This window comes from Grampus griseus, assembly GCF_964374135.1.
Source record: "Grampus griseus genome assembly, chromosome: 3".
Taxonomy (NCBI): Eukaryota; Metazoa; Chordata; class Mammalia; order Artiodactyla; family Delphinidae; genus Grampus; species Grampus griseus.
The window spans coordinates 156,013,454-156,036,823 of NC_139019.1; the positions used below are offsets into that span (position 1 = coordinate 156,013,454).

Consider the following 23,370-nt stretch of genomic DNA (forward strand, 5'->3'; position numbering starts at 1 on the left):
GCGGAGCAACTAAGCCCGTGCACCACAACTAGTGAGCCTGTGCTCTGGAGCCCGTGAGCCTCAACTACTGAGGCCCACGCTCCTGGAGCCCATGCTCCGCAACAAGAGAAACCACCGCAATGAGAAACCCATGCACCCCATCGAAGAGTAGCCCCTGCTCACCACAACTAGAGAAAGCCTTCGTGCAGCAAAGAAGACCCAACACAGCCAAAAATAAATAAATTAAAAAAACAAAACAAAACAAAAGGTAACATCACAGGGTCCCAGGTATCTTTAGGGGCCATTATTCAGCCTATCACATTCTGTTATTTAAAAGACACTGATTACTCTTTATTTTATTCATTCAACAAATATTTACTGTGTTGCTACAATGTGCCAGACTCTATTCTAGGCACTGGTGCTCTGTAAGACACCAGAGATCTAGTAATGAAAAGAAATAATTCCTTTCCTCCAGGAGCCTAATTTAACATTAGAAACGAATAATTCAACATGCAGTCACAACACAATGTGATCATTTCTACAACAAAAACAAAAGATAGAAACAGAAGCAAAATGTGAGCTTTGAATAGTATCCAAACTATCCTTAGATAGTGGAGGATGTAGGCAGGAAAGAGGTACAGGCAGTGGTTACAGTTTTCTAGGATTTTAGGGGATTGGCAGTTTGCTAGTGAAAACTTAAAAATTGAATGTTCCCTTTTGCCAAAAGGGAAAGATATGTGCCGCCACCCCTGCCCTTTTTCTTAGAATATTCTTTGAGAAAATTTGTATTTGTAAATACTTCCTCTATGCCTTTGATATGTATGTAAACTTGTAAAGCCTTTGTCAGCATTACAAACCAGGAATGTTTTTCTTGAGAGCCTGGGAGCCATCTCTTTGAAATGTAAACATCAAGAAAGATAGTGATTCTATCTCCCTGTCATTGTGGAAGTTTACCTAGTGCCGAACTCCAAACTGTTACCACCTGCTCATCATACTATACCAGTTTTCTTTTCACTAGCACAGATAGCCCAACTGCCAGGTGAATTTAGGATAAATATGAAAGAATGTATAGCTAACTGTGTTGTCAGTCCCCTTAAATGAGGACAAATTACAATTAACCTCGAGAACATGTATATAATTGCTCAGCTACATTACAAAAACAGAAAGAAGGCTTCCCTGGTGGCGCAGTGGTTGAGAGTCTGCCTGCCGATGCGGGGGGCACGGGTTCGTGCCCCGGTCCGGGAAGTTCCCACGTGCCGCGGAGCGGCTGGGCCCATGAGCCATGGCCGCTGAGCCTGTGCGTCCGGAGCCTGTGCTCCGCAATGGGAGAGGCCACAACAGTGAGAGGGCCGAGTACTGCAAAAAAAAACAGAAAGAAACCCCACCCTCTTTTAATCTCATCAGCAGGTTACCTATGATGCATGCGGAAATTTGGTTTAATGTTTATTCAATAGTAACTGTTTTCTGTCTTTTGGAGAGGTTTCTCTGAGTTGGCAGGAGATAAAAAAAAACTTTCCCCAATACTACATGAAGGAATACGGGTGAGGGTTGAAGGCAGAATATTTTTTTTACCCCAAATGGCTTTTTGGCCTTATTTCCTGAAGTATTTCCCTGATTTATCCAATAATCAGTCAGATTCAATGTCATATCTCAATAAAAATGTGACTTTAATTGGTACTCTCACGGGGCTTTCTTGAGAACCAGAGGATTGAAAGACTTAAAATTGGTATGCTGGGAATTACACATAACAGTATAATTATAGATGGGTGCACATTTTGTGAACATCCTGTGTCTTACTGAAAAAAGGAATGCTGGTCTAGACAATTTGTTTTTTGTAACTCCAATTTTTAAAACTTTTTATTATGGAAAAATTTCAATGTATACAAAAACAGAGAGAATTGTACAATGCAACAACAACCACCAACACTTCATATATAAGCTCTTACTCCTCCTCCATCAGACTGGCTAAAGCAAATCCTAAACATCCTATCATTTCATCTAATAATGTTTCCAAATGCATTTCTCAAGGATAAGGTCTTAAAAAAAAAACAAAAAAAGCAAAACATCTCACAGCCAATGAACTTAACACTACTCACTAGTAGCATCTTATATACATGGAAGTGTTTGAACTTCCCTAATTGCTTCATAAATTTTTTCAATTAGGAAACAATCAAGGTTCACCCACTGTATTTGGTTGGTATGACTCTTAAATCTCTTAGTCACTATGTTATAAATGTGATCTGCTGAAGTGAAGGTCATTTGGCCTCCCAGAAAAATATCTTAACCTGATAAAGAGCATCTGCAGCAACCTAGAGCTAACAGTATACTTGATGGTGAAAGGCTAAATGCTTTATACTTAAGATTGGGAACAAGGCAAGAATGTCTGTTCTCACCACTCTTAATCAGTATAGTACTGAAAGTCTACTTAGTACAATATGGTAAGAAAAGGAAATAAAAATCATACAAATCAGAAAGGAAGAAATGAAACTATCCCTATCTTGAGATGATAGTACATTAAAAAAATCCCTAGGAATCTACAAAACATTTCCTAGAACTATTAGGAGTTTAGGAAGGTCACAGGATATAAGGATAAACATACAAAAATCAATATTATTTCCATATACTATGGACATGTGGACACTGAAATTATATTTATAATACCATTTATAATTACTCAAAAAATACTTAGGTGTAAATGTAACAAAATATGTACAGGACTTGTATTCTGCGAACTACAAAACACTGATGAAAGAAATTAAGTAAGAGCTAAATAGGGAATTCCCTGGTGGTCCAGTGGTTAGGACTCAGCGCTTTCACTGCTGAGGGCCTGAGGGCCCAGGTTCAATCCCTGGTCGGGGAACTAAGATCCCATAAGCTGCACATTGTGGCCAAAAACAAAAACAAAAAAGAGCTAAATACATGGTAAGATACACCATATTGATGGATTGGAAGATTCAGCATAGTAAAGATCTCAACTGTCTCCAAGTTTGGTTTACTGCAATATCTCAGCAAGATTTTTTCGTAGATATAAATAAGATTATTCTAAAATTTATATGGAAAAGCAAAGAAACTAGAATAGTTAAAGCAACTTTGAAAAAGAATAAAGAAATAATCAACCTATCCAATATTAAAGCCTATATATAGCTACAGTAATCAACACTGTGTGATGTGGGTGGAGGGATAAACACACAGATCAGTGAAACAGAACACCTAGAAACAGACTCACAAATGGGCTCAACAGCTTTTTGACAAAGGTGTAAAAGAACTGAGTGGAGGAAGATAGCTTATTCAACAAATAATGCTGGGACAACTGACTGTCCATAAGCAAAAAAAAAGAATCTTGACCGAATCCTACATCTAATACAAAAATTAGATGCAAAAGAATCACAGAAATAAATGTACAGTGTAAAACTACAGCATTTTTAGAAAAAACACAGAAGAAAATCTATAAGATCTGAGGATAGGCAAAGAGTTCTTAGACCTGACAACGAAAGGACAATCCATAAAAGGAAACACTGATGAACCAGACCTCTCAAAATTAAAACTTTTGTTCCTCAGAGACACAATTAAGAGGATGAAAGGAAACTAAAGACTAGGAAAAAATATTTGCAAACCACATATCCATCAAATGACTACCATCTAGAATATATAAAAAACTCTCAAATCTCAACAGCAAAAAATCAAACAATTAGAAAATGGACAAAAGACACGAACAGACATTTCATCAAAGAAGATATACAGATGGCAAAAAAGCACATGGAAATAACATCATTAGAACTTAGGAAGATGCAAATTAAAATCACAGTGTATATCACCATATACCTATCAGAATGGCTAAAATAAAAGTATTGACAACACAAAATGTTGGCAAGGATGCACAGAAACTGAATCACTCATATGCTGCTGCGTTGCTGGTGGAATGTAAATTGGTACAGCCACTCTGGAACACAATTTAGCTGTCTTTCAAACTAAACATGCAACTACAACATGACCCAGTAATTGCACTCCTCCACATTTATCACAGAGAAATAAAAACTTACTTTTGCACAAAAACCTGTACACAAATGTTTATAGCAATGTTACTTGTAATTGTCAGAAACTGGAGACAACCCATATGTCCTTCAACAGTGAATGGTTATGTAACTGTGGTATATGTGTTTTACAAAAAACTATTCAGCAATCAAAAGGAATGAAATATTGATAAGTAACAAGGAAATACTGACAAGGAACTACTTGAATAAATTTCCAGAGAATTATGCTAAGTGAAAAAAAAAAACAGTCCTAAAAGGTTGCATACTGTATGACTCCATTTAAATAACATTCCTGAAATGACAAAATTATAGAAATGGACTAGTGGTTACAAAGGGTTAAGAATAAGAGGAGGTGAGGAACAGGGACAAGGAACAAGATGAAAGTGGGTGTCTAAAAATGAGTAATAGGAAGGATCCTTATGGTGACAGAAGGAATTCTTCCATATCTTTGCTGTATCAACATCAATATCTTGTTTGCAGTCTTGAACTATAGTTTTGGAACTGGGTAAAGGACCAATGGGATCTCTCTGTACTACTTCTTATGTGAATCTAAAATTATCTTAAAATCAAAAAAAATTTTTTAAAAGTAAAATTCCCTCTAAAGTAAAAAATCAAATTGGTATCATTCCTCCAAATCTGATCTCCTACTACCACTATCTCAGGAATTATATCATTATCCATCCCTGAACAAGTCACAAACCAAGCAACCATCCTTGACAACTCAATCTCCTTTATCTTCCATATCCAATTCATCTTTAAGTCCTGCTGCATTTATCTCCTGAATGTCTCTGAAACTGGTTCTCTTCTTTCTGTGTCCATCACCACTAACCTAGCCAAGTCATTCATGCATTCATTAACTGGAAGCCAACTCTGACCGAGCACTATTTTAGGTACTGGAGAAATGGGTACAAATGAAACAGACAACCCAGCACAAGAGAGTTTATAATTCAGAGGAAGAGCAGATTATAAATAAATATGTACTATTTTGCAGTGATAAGTACTCTGAGCGAAAATAACACATGGTGAGGGCATAAAGACTGTGGAAGAATGCTGGAGAGGGTGTGGAGAAAAGGGAACCCTCTTACACTGTTGGTGGGAATGTAAATTGGTGCAGTCACAATGGAAAACAGTATGGAGGTTCCTCAAAAACTAAAAATAGAGTTGCCATATGATCCAGTAATCCCACTCCTGGGCATATATCCAGAAAAAACTATAATTTGAAAACATACATGCACCCCTAGTGCCCACTCTTGCCATTAATATTCAACATAGTTTTGGAACTCCTAGACATGGCAATTAGAGAAGAAAAAGAAATAAAAGGAATCCAAATTGGAAAAGAAAAAGTAAAACTGTCACTATTTGCAGATGACATGATACTATACATAGAAAATCCTAAAGATGCCACCAGAAAACAGCTAGAGCTAATCAATAGATTTAGTAAAGCTGCAGTATACAAAATTAATACACAAATCTCTTGCATTCCTATACACTAACAATGAAAGATCAGAAATAGAAATTAAGGAAACAATTACATTTAGCATTGCAATAGAAAGAATAAAATACCGAGAAATAAACCTACCTAAGGAGACATAAGACCTATATGCAGAAAACTATAAGATACTGATGAAAGAAATCAAAGACTACACAAACAGATGGAGAGATATACCATGTTCTTGGATTGGAAGAATCAACATTGTGAAAATGACTATACTACCCAAAGCAATCTACAGATTCAGTGCAATCCCTATCAAATTACCAATGGCATTTTTCACAGAATTAGAACCAAAAATTTTACAATTTGTATGGAAACACGAAAGACCCCGAATAGCTAAAGTGATCTTGAGAAAGAAAAAGGGAGCTGGAGGAATCAGGCTCCCTGATTTCAGACTATACTACAAAGCTACAGTAATCAAGACAGTATGGTACTGGCACAAAAAAAGAAATATACATCAATGGAACAGGATAGAAAACCCAGAGATAAACCCCCACACATACGGTCACCTAATCTATGACAAAGGAAGCAACAATATACAATGGAGAAAAGACAGCCTCTTCAATAATTGGTGCTAGGAAAACTGGACAGCTACACGTAAAAGAAGAAAATTAGAATACTCCCTAACACCATACACAAAAGTAAACTCAAAATGGATTAAAGACCTAAATGTAAGGCCAGACACTATAAAATTCCTTGAGGAAAACATAGGCAGAACACTCTTTGATATAAGTCATAGCAAGATCTTTTTTAACCCACCTCCTAGAGTTATGAAAAGAAAAACAAAAGTAAAAAATGGGACCTAATTAAACTTAAAAGCTTTTGACAGCAAAGGAAACCATAACAAAACGAAAACCCTCAGAATGGGAGAAAATATTTGCAAATGAAGCAACTGACAAAGGATTAATCTCCAAAATATACAAACAGCTCATGCAGCTCAATATCAAAAAAAAAAATTAAAAATTAAAAAATGGGCGGAAAACCTAAATAGACATTTCTCCAAAGACATATAGATGGCCAAAAAACACATGATAAGATGCTCAACATCACTAATTATTAGAGAAATGCAAATCAAAACTACAATGAGGGGCTTCCCTGGTGGCGCAGTGGTTGAGAGTCCGCCTTCCGATGCAGGGGACACGGGTTTGTGCCCCAGTCTGGGAAGATCCCACATGCTGCGGAGCGGCTAGGCCCGTGAGCCATGGCCGCTGAGTCTGCGCGTCCAGAGCCTGTGCTCCGCAACGGGAGAGGCCACAACAGTGAGAGGGCCGCGTACCGCAAAAAAAAAAAAAAACTACAATGAGGTATCACCTCATACTGGTCAGAATGGCCCATCATCAAAAAAATCTAGAAACAATAAATGCTGGAGAGGGTGTGGACAACAGGGAACCCTCTTGCACTGTTGGTGGGAATGTAAATTGATGCAGCCACTATGGAGAACAGTATGGAGGTTCCTTAAAAAACTAAAAATAGAACTACTATATGACCCAGCAATCCCACTGCTGTGCATATACCCAGAGAAAACCATAATTCAAAAAGACACAGGCACTCCAATGTTCACTGCAGCACTATTTACAATAGCCAGCACATGGAAGCAACATAAATGTCCATCAACAGAGGAATGGATATAGAAGATATGGTACATATATACAATGGAATATTACTCAGCCATAAACAGGAGTGAAATTGGGTCATTTATAGAGACTTAGATGGATGTAGGGACTGTCATACAGAGTGAAATAAGCCAGAAAGAGAAAAACAAATATCGTATATTAACACATATATATGGAATCTAGAAAGATGGTATAGATGATCTTATTTGCAAAGCAAAAATAGAGACACAGACATAGAGAAGAAACATAGGCATACTGAGGGGGAAGGGGGAGTGGGATGAATTGGGAGATTGGGATTGACATATATACACTATTGAGACTATGTATAAAATAGATAACTAATGAGAACCTACTGTATAGCACAGGGAACTCTACTCAATGCTCTGTGGTGACCTAAATTGGAAGAAATCCAAAAGAGAGGGGATATATGTATACGTACAGCTGATTCACTCTGTTACACAGTAGAAACTAACACAACATTGTAAAGCAACTATACTCCAATAAAAATTTTTAAAAAAAGTAGACAGCTAGCCCTCCCCTCCACAAAAAAAGGAGTCAAGCCACTGAACTGTAAAGGAAATGAACAAAATTAAAACTATAAGTGAAATGGAGATTACATCACTAAAATTCATGTCCACATTTATTTTTTAGCTCTCTGAGAATGGAGACCTTCTTATAACATTTAAGTCTGTTGCTTGGATTTTACACATTTAACTTGCATGCATGTTTTAAAGAATGCATTAAGTATAAAAATGTTGTGTTTCCTTTGTCAAAAAAAAAAAAAAAGAAAGCAAGAGGCGATACATGCACCCCTATGTTCACAGCAGCACTATTTACAATAGCCAAGACAAGGAAACAACCTAAATGTCCATCAACAGATGAATGGATAAAGAAGATGTGGTATATATACAGAATGGAATACTACTCAGCCATAAAAATGAATGAAATAATGCCATTTGCAGCAACACGAATGGATCTAGAGATTATACTAAGTAAAGTAAGCCAGAAAGAGAAAGACAAATACCATATGATATCACTTACATGTGGAATCTGAAATATGACGCAAATGAACTTATCTATGAAACAGAAACAGATTTGCAGATATAGAGAACAGACTTGTGGTTGTCAAGGGGGAAGGGGGTGGGGGAGGGTTAAATTAGGAGTTTGGGATTAGCAGATGCAAACTATTATATATAGAATGGATAAACAACAAGGTCCTACTGTATATAGTACAGGGGACTATAATCAATATCCTGTGATAAACCATAATGGAAAATAATATGAAAAAGAATACATATATGTATAACTGAATCACTTTGCTGTACAGCGGAAATTAACATAACATTGTAAATCAACTATACTTCAATAAAATTTAAAAAAAAAAGAATGTGGAGGACAGAGGGCCATGTTCAGATGTGCTGTGTCTAATAGACAAAGTGCCATCTGAACAGAAACCTGTGCAACTCAAGGAAGTCAGTCATGTGGGCTTGTGGCTCAGGAAGAATGGTCCAGGAGAGGAAAAAACAAGTGCAGAGGCCCTGAGGTGGCCTGTCTGAAGAACTACAAGGAGACCAGGGGATTAGTTCTTGAATGAAGGGCAGAGAGGAAGGAGGTGAAGGTGAAAAGGTAGCCAAGACCAGACCACGAAGGCCACACTAGGGGCTTTGGATTGTGTTCTATGTGATAGAAGCTACTAAAGGTTTTGAGCATGGGAGTGAGATAACCTGATCTACCTTTTAAATAGACCATTCTGGCAGCTACAAGGACAACAGATGTTGGTGGCAGGGGATGAGAATAAGACTAAATCAAACATATTAAACAGGACTACAGAGCATTTGGGCTCAACTTTCACCTTGTAAATTAACTCTTTAAAACCACTGCATGTTATGTTAAAACCACTGCTGCTCTAACCCCTACAGCACCTTTCTGCAAATTAAAAAAATTTGCAGATGCAGCCTCATCAAATCTTGGTGGGTGGAAGGCAGCCCACAAGGGACCCCTCAGCCAACCACCCTGCCAGGTTCAGTCTGCCCTGAATTCTAGCATAAATATAACAAAGAGAAAAAGACAAACACTTTTTCATTGGAGGTAATTTACTTAATCATCCCTGAATTTTTAAATTTTTGATTTTAAGAATATTTTCACATTGGGTGTCAACCAAACTCATGAGACGTTCAAGTTGATTTAATCACATTATCCATATTATATATATATGTATATATGTATACATATATATATATACATATAAAATATTCCAGAAAAATGATTAGACTTTGGGTTCATTTCTTTTCTCATTTTTTTTTTTTTTTTTGTGGTATGCAGGCCTCTCACTGTTGTGGCCTCTCCCGTTGCGGAGCACAGGCTCCCGACGCGCAGGCTCAGCGGCCATGGCTCACGGGCCCAGCCGCTCCGCGGCATGTGGGATCTTTCCGGACAGGGGCATGAACCCGTGTCCCCTGCATCGGCAGGCAGACTCTCAACCACTGCGCCACCAGGGAAGCCCTGGGTTCATTTCTTAAGGAAGAGACTCAGATGAGTCTCTTTGAGCCATTTCCTCCCATTTCTCAATATAAAACATACAGAGCCAGGGGTGACACAGTTTGTTTTTTCTGTTCGTTTTATTTTTCCTAGTTGTAAATAGTTTTGATGTGAAAATAATATTTTAAAAGCACATTTGGAGGCAATTAGAGGTTCTAGGAGTCCTATCCTGGAAGCATAAGCTTTTCCGTCACCGGCTGTTCAAAGGGTCGGTTTTTGGTTCTAGTCTAGAGTTAATGATCAAGGTGCTTCCAAGAACATCCAGATCCTTCACCTGAGCTCAGAGAACTGAGCTCCCCTTGGAAGGGAAACTGTTCTGAGGGCACTTTGGTCCAGGCAGATGGGAGACTCGCCAGGGTTGCAGGAGAGACACAACCACAGGCCAGCACTCCCAGGACGCTCCATCTGACTGTCACCTTTGACCAAAGAGAGGAGGTTCATCCCATCAAGAGAAACGCACACACTGGTTGGCTCTGATGTCCTTACTTCCTCCAGACACCCAGAGTTTTCCTTCAGGGACAGCTTCCCAAACCTGAGAAGGACTTGACATCACCACTAGGTGTCTTCAGGGTCTCTCTGGACAGCTTTCGACTCCAGTCATACTTTCTATTCAGTTTAATCCAACTAACACTTCACTCAGGAAGGGGGACTCCTCATGGATCAGAGGCTCCCGAGGCGAATGGAAAGTGAACAATTCTTCCTTCTCTTCCTTTGATCTTCCAAGCCATACTCAGTCCACACCTGACGCTCCTCCTAAACTCTCCACTGGTTCCCTGCTGCCTGCGTTCTCTGTTTACTTTGTGGTGGTCTCCAGCAGTTCCCACAAAATTAGAATATTTCTCCCAAATGACAGTTAAAAGATATAAGGAGAGATAAGTGTGGTTCCCACCTCAAAAGATCTCACCTTATACGGGGAAGAATGAGCTCTACTAAAGGTGTGGGCGCTTTAGGGATCGAGACAGCCTGTCCCACAGCCCTTCTGCTGGGCCCCCACTGTGAGGGGTCATCACTGACTCGTCTGGACCCAACAGCAACCTCAGACAAGTCCCACCACGTCTATGCCAGGTGGCTCCACATTGGTTGCAGGCTGATCCTTGCAGAATATAAACCTGGGCCCGTGGCCAGGGTACTTCAACTCCTCAGAGGCTGTGCCTGGCTCTCAGGTCCCGGCCCCCTCTCCCCGCTCCCGTCTCTACACGCCGGCTTCCTTTGTCTGGACTCTCGGACATGCTCTTCCTGTGCCTGAACGCTTCTCACAACGTGGGATCCGGCCCTTCCTCGGGAAGCCTTGCCCACAGCACCCCTCCTGTTCCACGTTCTCGCAGCACCTGTGGCTCTTCTCCCGAGGTCCTCACCGGAGTCTGTCATTCCACAGCCCTGTGTGCACTTAGCCTCCCCCTCCACTGAGCTCCGCCAGGGCAGGACCTGCGTCCTTCTGTCCAAGGTTGCACTGCTGTTTATCACGGGACAGGAAAGCAGTGGGCGAGGGTTAGAACCTGGCTCCCCCAGAGCCCTGGCCTCCCCAATTCAACAGCTCTCAGTCCTCAACTTCCATGACAGCCGAATCTGCCAGTTTTCTCCTCTGGTGACTTCTTCTCAGGCTCAGCCACAGATTCTTCCTTCTTAACTCACCTTATAAACACTGAGGTTTCCTGGGACTCTGTCCTCTCCTCCGTTCCCTCGTCTGCTCAGCTCAAGGTTTCAAATGCTACCTTCTCACTGACGGCTCCCTGACCTCCCTGTTGAGTTCCAACCCTGTATACCTTCTATAGCTGTCCACTGGCGACCTCTACCCATATTTCACTCACATCTCAAATGAAACCCATGCCACACCGAACTCGTCCTGAACCCTTAACAAAGGGACCTCTCCTTTTTCCTTTTTTTTAAAAAAATGTTATATTTATTTATTTATTTATTTTTGGCTGCATTGGGTCTTTGTTGCTGCGCATGGGCTTTCTCTAGCTGTGTCAAGTCGGGGCTACTCTTTGTTGCAGTGCGCAGGCTTCTCATTGTGGTGGCTTCTCTTGTTGTGAAGCTTGGGCTCTAGGCACGCCGGCTTCAGTAACTGTGACGTGTAGGCTCAGTAGTTGTGGCACACAGGCTTAGCTGTTCTGTGGGATGTGGGATTTTCCCAGACCAGGGATCAAACCCATGTCCCCTGCATTGGCAGGCAGATTCTTAACCAGTGCGCCACCAGGGAAGTCTCTCTCTCCTCTTTCCTGAACCCACTGCAAGTGCCTTCCTGCAGGTAACGTCTTGCCTGCATTACACAATAATCTCCAGAAGGTTCCCACCTCTAGTTTTTCCTCACTTCAAATCTAAGACCAACAGTGTTTCCAAAGTGACCATTCTTATTAAATTGAAATTGCATAATAAGGACTTTATGAATATATTCTCTGTGAAAATTTTAATAACATTACATGTAAATAAAGTCCCCTTTCATCAATACTCATTCTCGATCCTAATCCAAATGTAACTAGTTACCACCTTAGGTGTCCCGCGACCTTTCTCTCAGCACTTACATGCATATTATGCATACAAACACCCACGTAATTTTCTTTACACATAAATGGCGACATGTCATAATCATGCACTGTAACTAGCTTTAGTCCTTCACGTGCCTTGGAGCTCCACCCACACCAGTGCTTCTTGTTTCTGACTGTGGTGCTGTGTGCCAGTGTAGGGACCCACCTCAGCTTCTTTAGCTATGCCTTTACTGAAGGACATTTAAAGTGTTTCAGACTCTGACCATTTTTTCTAAAATATCAAGGACCATGTAATTCTTCTGCTTAAAATCCTTGAATTATTTCCAGTCACCCACGGACAGTTCCCCTCTCTAAGAACTGTACCAAAGCACTTCAGAGTGTGGCCCCCATCTGGCTTTCTGATCTCATTTCCTTCCTCATCTCTTTCTTTTCCCACAACCCTGGGCTTCAGTCAGAACGAATTATCTGCAGTTCCTTAAATGGACTAAGTTTGCTCAGTGAATACATGAAAATGCAGCCCTCCTCCGAAACAAGAGGAAAGAATAAAAATCCTGAGAGATTTACCTGTGAAGTGATTATCAGACATGACGCAGAAGTTTGTGACCCTTCTCCAAAACTTCTTGAGGACTGAGAACTTGGAGAAATTTCCCTGACCAACATCTCCAAGTTGCACATGCACTCATTTACCAGACTGCTGCCTGCAGAGATTCCCCACCCACTCACCTACAGAGGAGCCTCCAGGGCTTTCTTTCTCTACCTTCCAGGGATCTTCTCCTTGCTGCAACAGGGAGATCACCTCAGGTTTGGAAAATAGGAGTCCTGCTCATAGAAAAAAAAACAAAAAAATAAAAACAACAACAAACTTGGTTTTGACACGAAGAGGTATCTGAGATCTGAGTGGAAACTTACAGGATGATATAAAGAGCTCCTTAGGGTGCTCAAGTTCTGCCCCCATGATGTGAGGGGTGTGTTAGGGAAAAAGCAAGGGACTTGTAAAACATAACAATGTAATAATTAGTTGCATGTTAGGAAAATACATAAACATGTACCCTTGAAATAGGGTACCATTAGCTTTCTATAAAAGAGGAAATATATGAGATGTACAGACTAAATTCATATTTATAAACAGGTATCTATGGAGAAGATACCAGGTAGACTGTTTAAAATGAGAAAACACTATCTGGTTCCCTTTCAAATATGGATTATACAGTGTTCATCTAGCTGGAAAAGTGAACGGGAAAGGCAAGTGGTGGGTCAAAGAAGAGGGATGAAAGATGCTCTCTGCTTAGAGATGAGCAGACACATCATAGAACAATCATAGTGGGAAATGCCTGAACTATGAGGGAATTTCTAATGTGCAGCTCTGTAGACTGTCCCATCCGTGGGGCATGAGGCATCCATGCCTATTAGCAGGAAAAAGTTTTTCAGATTTATTTGTGGAGATCCAATTTGTACAGTGCTAAGGCAAAACTCAGCTAAAGTTTTGATGATCCATGGCTTTTACCCAGGGAATCAGATGCTGAGTTATCCCAATTTCTAAACAGAGGAAATTTCCTTACCCAATGACACCAAGTTGCTATAGTTCTCCAGCATCACATCTTGGTACAAGTTTCTCTGTGAAGGAGCCAGCTTTCTCCACTCATCCCGCGTAAAGAGCACAGCCACATCTTCAAACGTCACTGACAGCTGTAGAGACAGGCATCCCAGCTCACCCAAGACCACCCATCACACAGGGTGAAGAGGGCGGCAGTGGGAAGTAGACAGGCTACCATGAAATGCTTCTATATTATTCTAGGTTCTTAAGGTTTCAAGTCACTGGTTTAATGAACACTTGACCTGTGACAAATACATACTGAGTACCATGAAGTATGAACCAGGCCCTGTGTTAACCACACAGAGATGTGTGGAGGTATTAAGACCATTAGTGGGAGTGTTAATTAGAATAATCTTTCTAATAGCAATTTGGTAATACATATTAAGAGCTTTAAAATGTGCATACTTTTTAACTCTCCAATTACTATATTTGTTTGATAACGAACAGTGCAAAAAAATGCACACAAAAGGACATTTATTATGGTGTTAGTTAACAGCAGAGAAACAGAAACTCCTACAACCTAAATAATCACTGACAGAGGCTTGGTTAAATAATTTAAGGCACTATCTGTGTGCTCTCTGCAGCCTGAGGACAGTAATAATGGAAATTAAAACAGCTATCATTAACTGAATGCTTTCTTCAGGACAAGTACTATTCTTAGAGCTTTACATTAATCTTTAGTGTAAATCTTTATTTTACCTTCACAACAACGCTAGGAAGAAGGTACTATTACTGTCCTCATTTTACACAAGAGAAGTCACAGAGAGGATAAGAAATTTCTCTAAAGTCACACAATTGGTCAGTGGTAGTGCTGGGATTCCAATTCCAGGTGGATGTCTAAGGCTCCATTCTTAACCGCTCTGTAAAACTGCCTCTCAAAACCTACCAAATAGTTAATAAATAAATGAAATAATCCATACAATGTACTTAAAACCATACATGGCTCATATTAAAGGTTCAGATCTTACCTATTATCATGTCAATATGAAGTACTATGAATCATTAAAATTGATGGTGTAAGTCAGTATTTTTGACTTAAAAAGGCATTCATAATAATGTTAAGTATAAAAAGCAAGTTACATATCAGTATGTATAGTTTGGTCCCATTTTTGATAAAAAATTTTATATGTACATAGCAAGTGATGCTGAGAGATGCATAACAAATGGCTGACAGCGATCATCTCCAGATGGTGGGATTAAGGGTGATTTTACTTTTTTTTTGCATATACGGAAAAAATATATAGACAAATACATGTACATACACACATCTATGCACATATGTACATTTACAAGCATATATACATATACCCATATATATATATGCGTGCATGTTTTATTCTCTATAAAGTTTTTTGCCATGATCATGCAATATTTTTATAGTAAGAAAAGGCATTAAATTATTGGCACATTGGGAGGAATACAAGAAATGATCTCTGCTCTCAAAGAACTTACAATCTAACTGGCAGACAAGAAAAGTGCATGAAATTGAACACTAAAAGGAAAATGTGTAGCTGGATAGGACCATACACCATATCTGCTAATCCTCATTTTAGAGACGAGGAACACAAGATCCAGGACAGTCAAGATTCCAGGTCACATACTTTATTAATGGCAGAGACAGGATGATAACTAAAGTTTTCTTCCAACACAGCACTCGGTATACTCTCTCTCTTATCTTAAACATCCTATTACTGAGTTTTACACACAATTCCACACAGCAGGTGAGGTTAGGGAGAAATGTCACATAGGACTCACACACAGGGACAGAGAAAATTCTGGGCAAGAGAGCAGCTTGGCTCTGTTGGAATGGAATGTGAAAGCCTTAGAAAAAAGCAGTCCAAATATGCAAAGGCAGGTCCTAGCCGTAGCCTCAGAAGATCAACCACCATGACATTTCGTGGGTCCAAATGATATACAACATCGCACTGCAGAGAGCTCTGGTAACACAGGGGCTGGGCCTGCCATGTGTTCTGAGAGATGCACCAGAGGAATGGCTGGACAATAACCAGCATGAACTCAGAGGCCAGACATACCTGGGTTTGATTTCAGGTCACTTGACTTCTTTAAGCCTCAGTTTCCTCATGTGTAAAATGGGGGTAATAACTGCTGCGCTGTTATGAGAGTGAGAACAAAGGTAAAGCCCTCGGGATATTCCCCCAGCAACATTAACTATTATTGTTAGATGAAAATGAGTACAGAATGAACAGTATTTTCTGGGTCCTAAAAACACTGTACAGTTAATTTTTATCTATCAAGAGTAATAGTATCATGTACTAGAATAATATTGTTCAGCTACCACAACCACCACATATTCAACATCAACTATGTGCCCGGCCCTTACTGAAACACTTGCCATGCTGCAATTCCTCTCATCTACCCTATGAGGTACGCATGGTTGTTATTCCCATTCTACAGGTGAGGAAACTGAGGCACAGAGAGATGCAATTGCCTAAGGCCCATAAATGGTAACAGAAGATATGGGTTCAAACTTGGCTGTCTGGCTTGAGAGCCCCACTTCTAACTGTACACCCTGTATACCTTGCTTCTCCACTACTGATATCCCACAGCACCCTCCCTGCCACTTCCTGAGGAGTCTTCTCTCAGCTCTTAAAGTCAAGAGACCTCTCCATCTGTGTCCCCACCAAAATGGCTATCCTTTGTTCACACACCGCCTCACCTGGATGGGGTCCCACCCTCATTCCCACAGAATAAAGATGACAATGGCAGGTCAAGATCAGTTTTCAAGAGAGTGATAGAAGCAAGGCACATGATCCAGAAAGTTAAGAGGGAGAAAAAACTAAAAACTCTGGACTGGGAAGAGCCTGGGTAAGGTATCATGAAGATTCTCGGGGTGGAAAGAAAAAGAAAAGCATCCTGGCCAAGGGTAGGGAGGGGGACATGACTGAGCAAAGGAGGCAGGCCAGAAAGGAACTCTGCCAAGTACGCATGTTTATTGTTCTGACCCCAAGTGGTATAAGATATGTGGCATCTTACCTGTCAATTCAGTAATCATACAGTGAATTGAGATTAATGAATAAAAGAGTGTCTATCAGAAAAAAAAAAAAAAGAGACACAACACATGGATTGGGGGGTTGGAGGCAAGCAATCCCTATGCAATCCACCATCTACCAGGATGGACCAACTCTTCAAAGGGAGAAGGACATGGGCTCCAAAACCTGGCGAAGACTGTACTGGGGACAGAACTTCAGTTTGAGGGTTAAAAAACAAACCTATTTGTCCGTAAGACTTGAGATGGTAACGCACTCACCTGAGACCTTGTTTCCCTCTGTTCAGTAGCCATGTCCTCTTTCTGGGCAGTTTCCCCTTAGGATGGGAGAAGTCTCCAGAAGCCAAATCTGAGAGAAGAAAATGGGAGCCAGGAGGAAGGCCCTTCTGCTTTGCACCCCTCAGAATCAGCAGCTCTGAAACCTTTACACCACCTGAGAATGATGCCATGTGCCCTCAGGAAGGAAGTCAGGAGCTAGGAGTAGAGAGGACCAGAGAGAAGGGCTGGGTCCTGGTCCAGGCCCAGCTCTTTCCCTGGCTCAGAGGAAAAGGTCCTAGGACTCCATCAGCAGTAGCAGCAACTCCCTGAGCCTCACCGCGTGCCAGGCACTACCTATCAATACATCATCGAGTCCCACAGCACAGTTGGCACTGTCAGCACCCCATTTTATAGATCAGGACACTGAGGGCAGAGTGGGAGCAACTTGCCCCAGTCCACACAGCCAGGGAGGGTGGCACCAGGATTCCAAGCACCGCGGGCTCCAGAGCACCTGCTCTAACCTCCCTGCGTGCATGTGACAACTTTTCTCCACCTCAAGCCTTCCCACCCAATTCCTCCCCCTCCTATCAAGGAAACAATTTCCAGATTTCTAGAGAAAGCTGCTTCGGAAAGGGAAAACATCAGCTCTCCTATGGCGGGGAGAGGGCTGCTGTCTTGAGGAAAGGGCACAGAAAACCAAAGACCTGGGTTCCAGTCCTGGCTCTGCCACTGGGGGAAGCCGGCGACTCACTTCTCGCGCAAAACAAGCCTGTCACTCGGAAGTGCAGGAGTGATGGTAAGGGTGAGGAAATTTCTCACGTTCACTGCCAGCCCGAAACAAATTCAAATGCCGTAAGGCGCTGGGCAGGTAGCGCACTGGGAATGGGTCGGGAGGAAGCAGAAGGGTGGCTGGGTCCAGCCAATGGGGACGAAGTGCCCGACCTGTCTCGTTCAGGGGTACTGTGGGATGGCTGGTGGCGGCAGGCGGACAGAGCCGGGGTGCCCGGCCCTCGGCCCGCCGGCGCCCACAAAGGCCCGGCTCGCGCCTCCTGGGCCTTTGTCCCATACCCCGGCGCCGCATCCTCCCGAAGCCCGGTCCTCCCTCCCGCATCCTGCCGAGCCTCCGCCGCTCACCTCACCCAGGCCTCGGGTGTTCCGCGGGCCGCAGGCAGGAAGCTCCGGAACTGCCACGGCCTAACAGCAACTTCGGGTCGGGACTCCCCGGGGTGCTGTCTGGGCCGACCCCAGCCCAGAACGCCGCTCACGCCAGCGACAAACACCCAACTCCCTGTGCAGGTCCGGAGCCGGGTAGTGAGGTGGAGGCGGGGGAACGGTCGCTAACCCCCTGAGAAATGTAGTCCACGCGAGAACCCAAGGATTCTGGGAAGTGTAGTTCTCCGCGCTTGCTGCGTGGAGAGGCCCGGCTGAGCCTGTCATGTGCCCGGGTACTCATTCTGGGCTAGTGGCCGCGCTCCGTGAGTTGCCGGCTCCTGGGTTCCCGGTTCTTCCGAGAGGAAACGGAGTTTCGCCGAGGACAGTGTATTGTAGCTCTGCATCTGCGTAAATGATAGTAAGGCAAGTAGACAACCTTCAAAAAACAAACCTATTTCCTCTTCAGTCTTTCAAAAAGTATATTGAGCACCTGCTACGCGCCAAGCCCTATTGTAAAGGATTTGAAATACCTCAGTGAGCAAAACAGAGATCATTGCTCTGGAGAACTTTTTTGGGGGGTGGGGGTGGGGAAGGAGGGAGGGAGCAGACAGTAAGCCATGAACATAATTATATAGCATTTTAGAAAATAAGCATTAACGCATTAACAGAAAAAGCGAAAGGAAAGCAGGGTTGGAAGTGTCTGGGGTAGGTACGGAGGCAAGTTGCAGCACGGATTAGGGTCACGAATACTGCTCTTTGTTAACATATTAGGAAACAATCTCGGTAAGGTAGAATGAGTATCCTTCCATAAGTTTTTGTTCAACTGTCTTAGCTATAATCAACTCATATGAATAATCATCATCGTGTCAACTTGTAAATAAAAATGCTGAGGCTTTGACTGGATTCTTTGAATCCATAAATCAACCTGAGGAAAATTAATATCTAACAATATGGACTTTAACAATCCATTAACATGGTACAGCAATCTTTTTATTTAAGTCTCCATATATTTTCTCCATAGCAGTATTACATATTTTTTGAGTTTTATTTGAGTATGTTTCATACTTTTTGAAGCTATTGTAAGTGGTATCTCTTTTTGAATTTCATTTGTAAAGTACCGGTTTTGTGTATAGCTTAGTGCCTGAAGTCTTATAAATTCCAATAATGAATTTATTGTGTTTTCGATTTTCTATGTAATATACTATGTGAATGACAGTTTTGTTTCTTTTGCAAAACTTTTGCTTCTTTTATATTTTATTTCTTTTAATCGCCATATTGAGTGGGCTGTGATTTCTAGTACAATGTTAATATAAAGTCAAAGTAGAGGCACGTCAGAAAAATGGCTTAGCAGGGAACTCCAAGCCCACAGCCCCCCTTGGAAACATAAACAGCAACTAGAAACTGGCTAAAATAACCATATGAAAGCTCTGGAAAACAGTAAAATATCTACAGCAAAAAAACCCCGAAAACTCAATCAAGGAAAAATCCACATTTGAAATCATGGTAATACTGTGATGTTTTTACTTGCCCTTGCCCCATCCCTTCCTCAGTGTAGCAAAATCTTGGTCTGGAGTGGCCAAAGCTAAGTTCCCAATTCCTTGCTCCAACAGAGAGGGAACAGAGGAGCTTTTATTTGTAAAGTTCTACCCTGTCTGAGGGCTGCCAGAAGTACTGGGCTCTATCTTGTCTATCTCGGAACTCAGATGGGGAGAAGCAGTAGGCACTGCTCCTAAAAGTTGTGGGCGGACTACAGTCCCACAGACACCTGGGGCAAGACAGTGAGGGTAGAAACATAAGATAGACCATCTAAAACCCTGAGGAGAGGCTATGGTTAAGCTTTGGGAAATCAAGACTTAAAAGCAGCTGAAAAACCAACATAAGGCCCAACCACAAAAGACGTAAGGAGCTCTTAAGTTTTCACCTCCATCTGATCCCTAGGCTGAGAACAAGCCAGCTAATTAGTAAAGGACAGCTCTAGCAGAGAACCAGTCTGCAAAGACTGGGAGAGGTGACTAGTTTCTCGTTTTGTTCTGTTTTTTAAGAAAAGACAAAAAAGTACTAAAGAGCAGTTTTAGGTTCACAGCAAAATTGAGAGGAAGGTATAGCGATTTCTCATTTATTCTCTACCCCAGCACATCATAGCCTCCCCCATTATCAACATCACTCACCACAGTGGCACATTTGTTACAATTGATGAACCTACACTGACATATCCCAGTTACCCAAAATCCATAGTTTAGAGCTCACCCTTGGTGTTGTACATTCTATAGGTTTGAAAAAATGTATAATGAATGACATGTCTGCCATTACAGGGTAGTTTCACTGCCTTAAATCCTCTGTGCTCTGCCTATTCATCCCTCCCTGTTCCCTAACTGGCAACCACTGATATTTTTACTGTCTCCATAGTTTTGCCTTTTTCAGAATGTCATATAGTTGGTATCATAAAGTATGCAGCCTTTTCAGATTGGCTTCTTTCACTCTGTAATATGCATTTAAGTTTCCTCTGCGTCTTTTCATGGCTTGATAGCTCGTTTCTTTTTAGAGCGGAATAATATTCCATTGTCTGAATGTACCACATTTTATTTATCTGTTCACCTACTGAAGGACATCTAGGTTGCTTCCAAATTTGGGCAATTATGAATAAAGCTGCTATAAACAGCCATGTGCAAGTTTTTGTGTGGACATAGCTTTCAACTCTTTTGAGCATGACTTCTGAATCATATGATAAGAATATGTTTAGTTTTGTAAGAAACTGCCAAACTCTTTTCCAAAGCGGCTGTACCATTTTGCATTCCCTTCAGCAAAGTATGAGACTTCCTGTTGCTCCACATCCTCCACAGCATTTGTCAGTGTTCTGGATTTTGGCCATTCTAATAGGCATGTAGAGGTATCTCATTGTTGTTTTAATTTGCATTTCCCTAATGACATACAATGTAGGGTATATGACGATCTTTTCATATGCTTATTTGCCATATATCTTCTTTAGTGAGGTGTCCATAAAGGTCTTTGGCCCATTTTTTAATCTGGTTGTTTATTTTCTTATTGAGTTTTAAGTGTTCTTTGTATATTTTGGATAACATCTGACAGGTCCTTTATCAGATATATTCTTTTGCAGATATTTTCTCCCAGTCTATGGCTTGTCTTCTCATTATGTTGACAGTACCTTTCACAGAGAAGACATTTTTAATTTTAATGAAGTCCAACTTAACAATTATTTCTTTCATCAATCATGTTTTTGGTATTGTATCTAAAGTCATTACCATACCAAAGGTCATCTAGATTTTCTCCTATGTTATCTTTTAAAGTTTTACATTTTGTGCTTTACATTTAGTTCTTTGGTCCATTTTGAGTTGATTTTTGTGAAGGGTGTAAGGTCGGTGTCTAGAGTCATGTTTTTTGCATGTGGATGTCCAGTTGTTCCAGCACTGTTTGTTGAAGAGACGAATATCATTGCTCCATTGTATTGCCCTTGCACCTTGTCAAATATCTATTGGCTATAGTTATGTGGGATTTCTATTGTGTTTCACTGATCTATTCTTTCACCAAGATCGTGCTATCTTGATTACTGTAGCTCTATACAGGCATATCTTGTTTTATTGTGCTTTGCTTTATGGCACTTTGCAGATATTACATTTTTTACAAATTGAAGGTTTGTGGCATTGTGCCTGGAGCAAGTCTGTCGGCGGCATTTTTCCAACAGCATTTGCTCACTTTGTGTCTCTGTGTCACATTTTGGTAATTCCCACAATATTTCAATTCATTATGAATTCACAGTCATATTCATTACGATTATATTTGTTATGGAGATCTCCAATCAGTGATATTTAATGTTACTATTGCAAAAAGATTGACTTATTGGAGGCCCAGATGGGTTAGCATTTTTTAGCAATAAAGTATTTTTTAAACCTAAAAATAGAACTACCATATGACCCAGCAATCCCACTACTGGGCATATACCCTGAGAAAACCATAATTCAAAAAGAGTCATGTACCACAATGTTCATTGCAGCACTATTTACAATAGCCAGGACATGGAAGCATCCTAAGTGTCCATCGACAGATGAATGGATAAAGAAGATGTGGCACATATATACAATGGAATATTACTCAGCCATAAAAAGAAACAAAACTGAATTATTTGTAATGATGTGGATGGACGTAGAGTCTGTCATACAGAGTGAAGTAAGTCAGAAGGAGAAAAACAAACACCAGTTGCTAACGCATATATATGGAATCTAAAAAACCGGTACTGATGAACCTAGTGGCAGGGCAGAAATAAAGACACAGACGTAGAGAATGGACTTGAGGACACAGTGGGGGAAGGGGAAGCTGGGACGAAGTGAGAGAGTAGCATTGACATAATACACTACCAAATGTAAAATGGATGGCTAGTGGGAAGCTGCTGCATAGCACAAGGAGATCAGCTCGATGCTTTGTGACGACCTAGAGGGATGGGATAGGGAGGGTGGGAGGGAGGCTCAAGAGAGAGGGGTTATGGGGATATATGTATACTTATAGCTGATTCACTTTGTTGTACAGCAGAAACTAACACAATATTGTAAAGCAATTATACTCCAATAAAGATATTAAAAACTATTTTTTAGTTAAGGTATGTACATTGTTCTTTTAGACATAATGCTGTTGCACACTTAATAGACTACAGTATAGTGTAAACATAACTTTTATATGCACTGGGAAACAAAAAAATTCATGTGACTTTATTTTGATATTCAGTTTATTGCTGTGGTCTGAAACCAAACCTGCAATATCTCTGAGATATGCCTGTAGTAAGTCTTGACGTCAGGTAGCATTAGTCTTGCAACTTTGTTCTTCTCCTTCAGTATTGTGTTAGCTATTCTGGATCTTACGCCTTTCCATTAAACTTCATACTCAGCTTGTCAATATGCACAAAATAATTTGCAGGCATTTTGATTGGGATTGCACTGAATCTATAGATCGATTTGGGAAGAGCTGACATCTTGACAGTACTGATCCTTCCTATCCATGAAAAAGAAATATTTCTCCATTTATTTAGTTCTTCCCTGATTTTGTTCATCAGAGTTTAATAGTTTTCTTCACATAGATCTTACACATATTTTGTTAGATTTATACCTTAGTATTTCATGTTGGGGGGGTGTCAGTATAATGGTATTATATTTTTGATCTCAAATTCTACATGTTCATTGGTGGTATAGAGGAAAGCAATTGATTTTTGTATAT

The 23,370-nt window shown here is 40.9% G+C and overlaps 1 protein-coding gene across 3 annotated transcripts in view; it reads right to left on the reverse strand.

Annotated features, from left to right (window-relative positions):
- Positions 1 to 18,319, reverse strand: part of ZNF354B (zinc finger protein 354B) — a 32,915-nt gene extending 14,596 nt beyond the window's left edge. The window contains exons 1-4 of one of the 3 annotated variants that reach the window (XM_082651071.1): positions 18,133 to 18,319; positions 17,002 to 17,089; positions 13,699 to 13,825; positions 12,863 to 12,958 (exon numbers count right to left, since the gene is read on the reverse strand). In XM_082651071.1, the coding sequence (XP_082507197.1) occupies positions 12,863 to 12,958; positions 13,699 to 13,825; positions 17,002 to 17,034 (256 nt within the window). In that variant the 5' untranslated portion in view covers positions 17,035 to 17,089; positions 18,133 to 18,319. Of the gene's footprint in view, positions 1 to 12,862; positions 12,959 to 13,698; positions 13,826 to 15,766; positions 15,816 to 17,001; positions 17,215 to 18,132 lie in introns of those variants that run through there. The other 2 variants (XM_082651070.1, XM_082651072.1) reach the window with 2 other exon arrangements.
- Between the last annotated feature and the right edge of the window lie 5,051 nt (positions 18,320 to 23,370).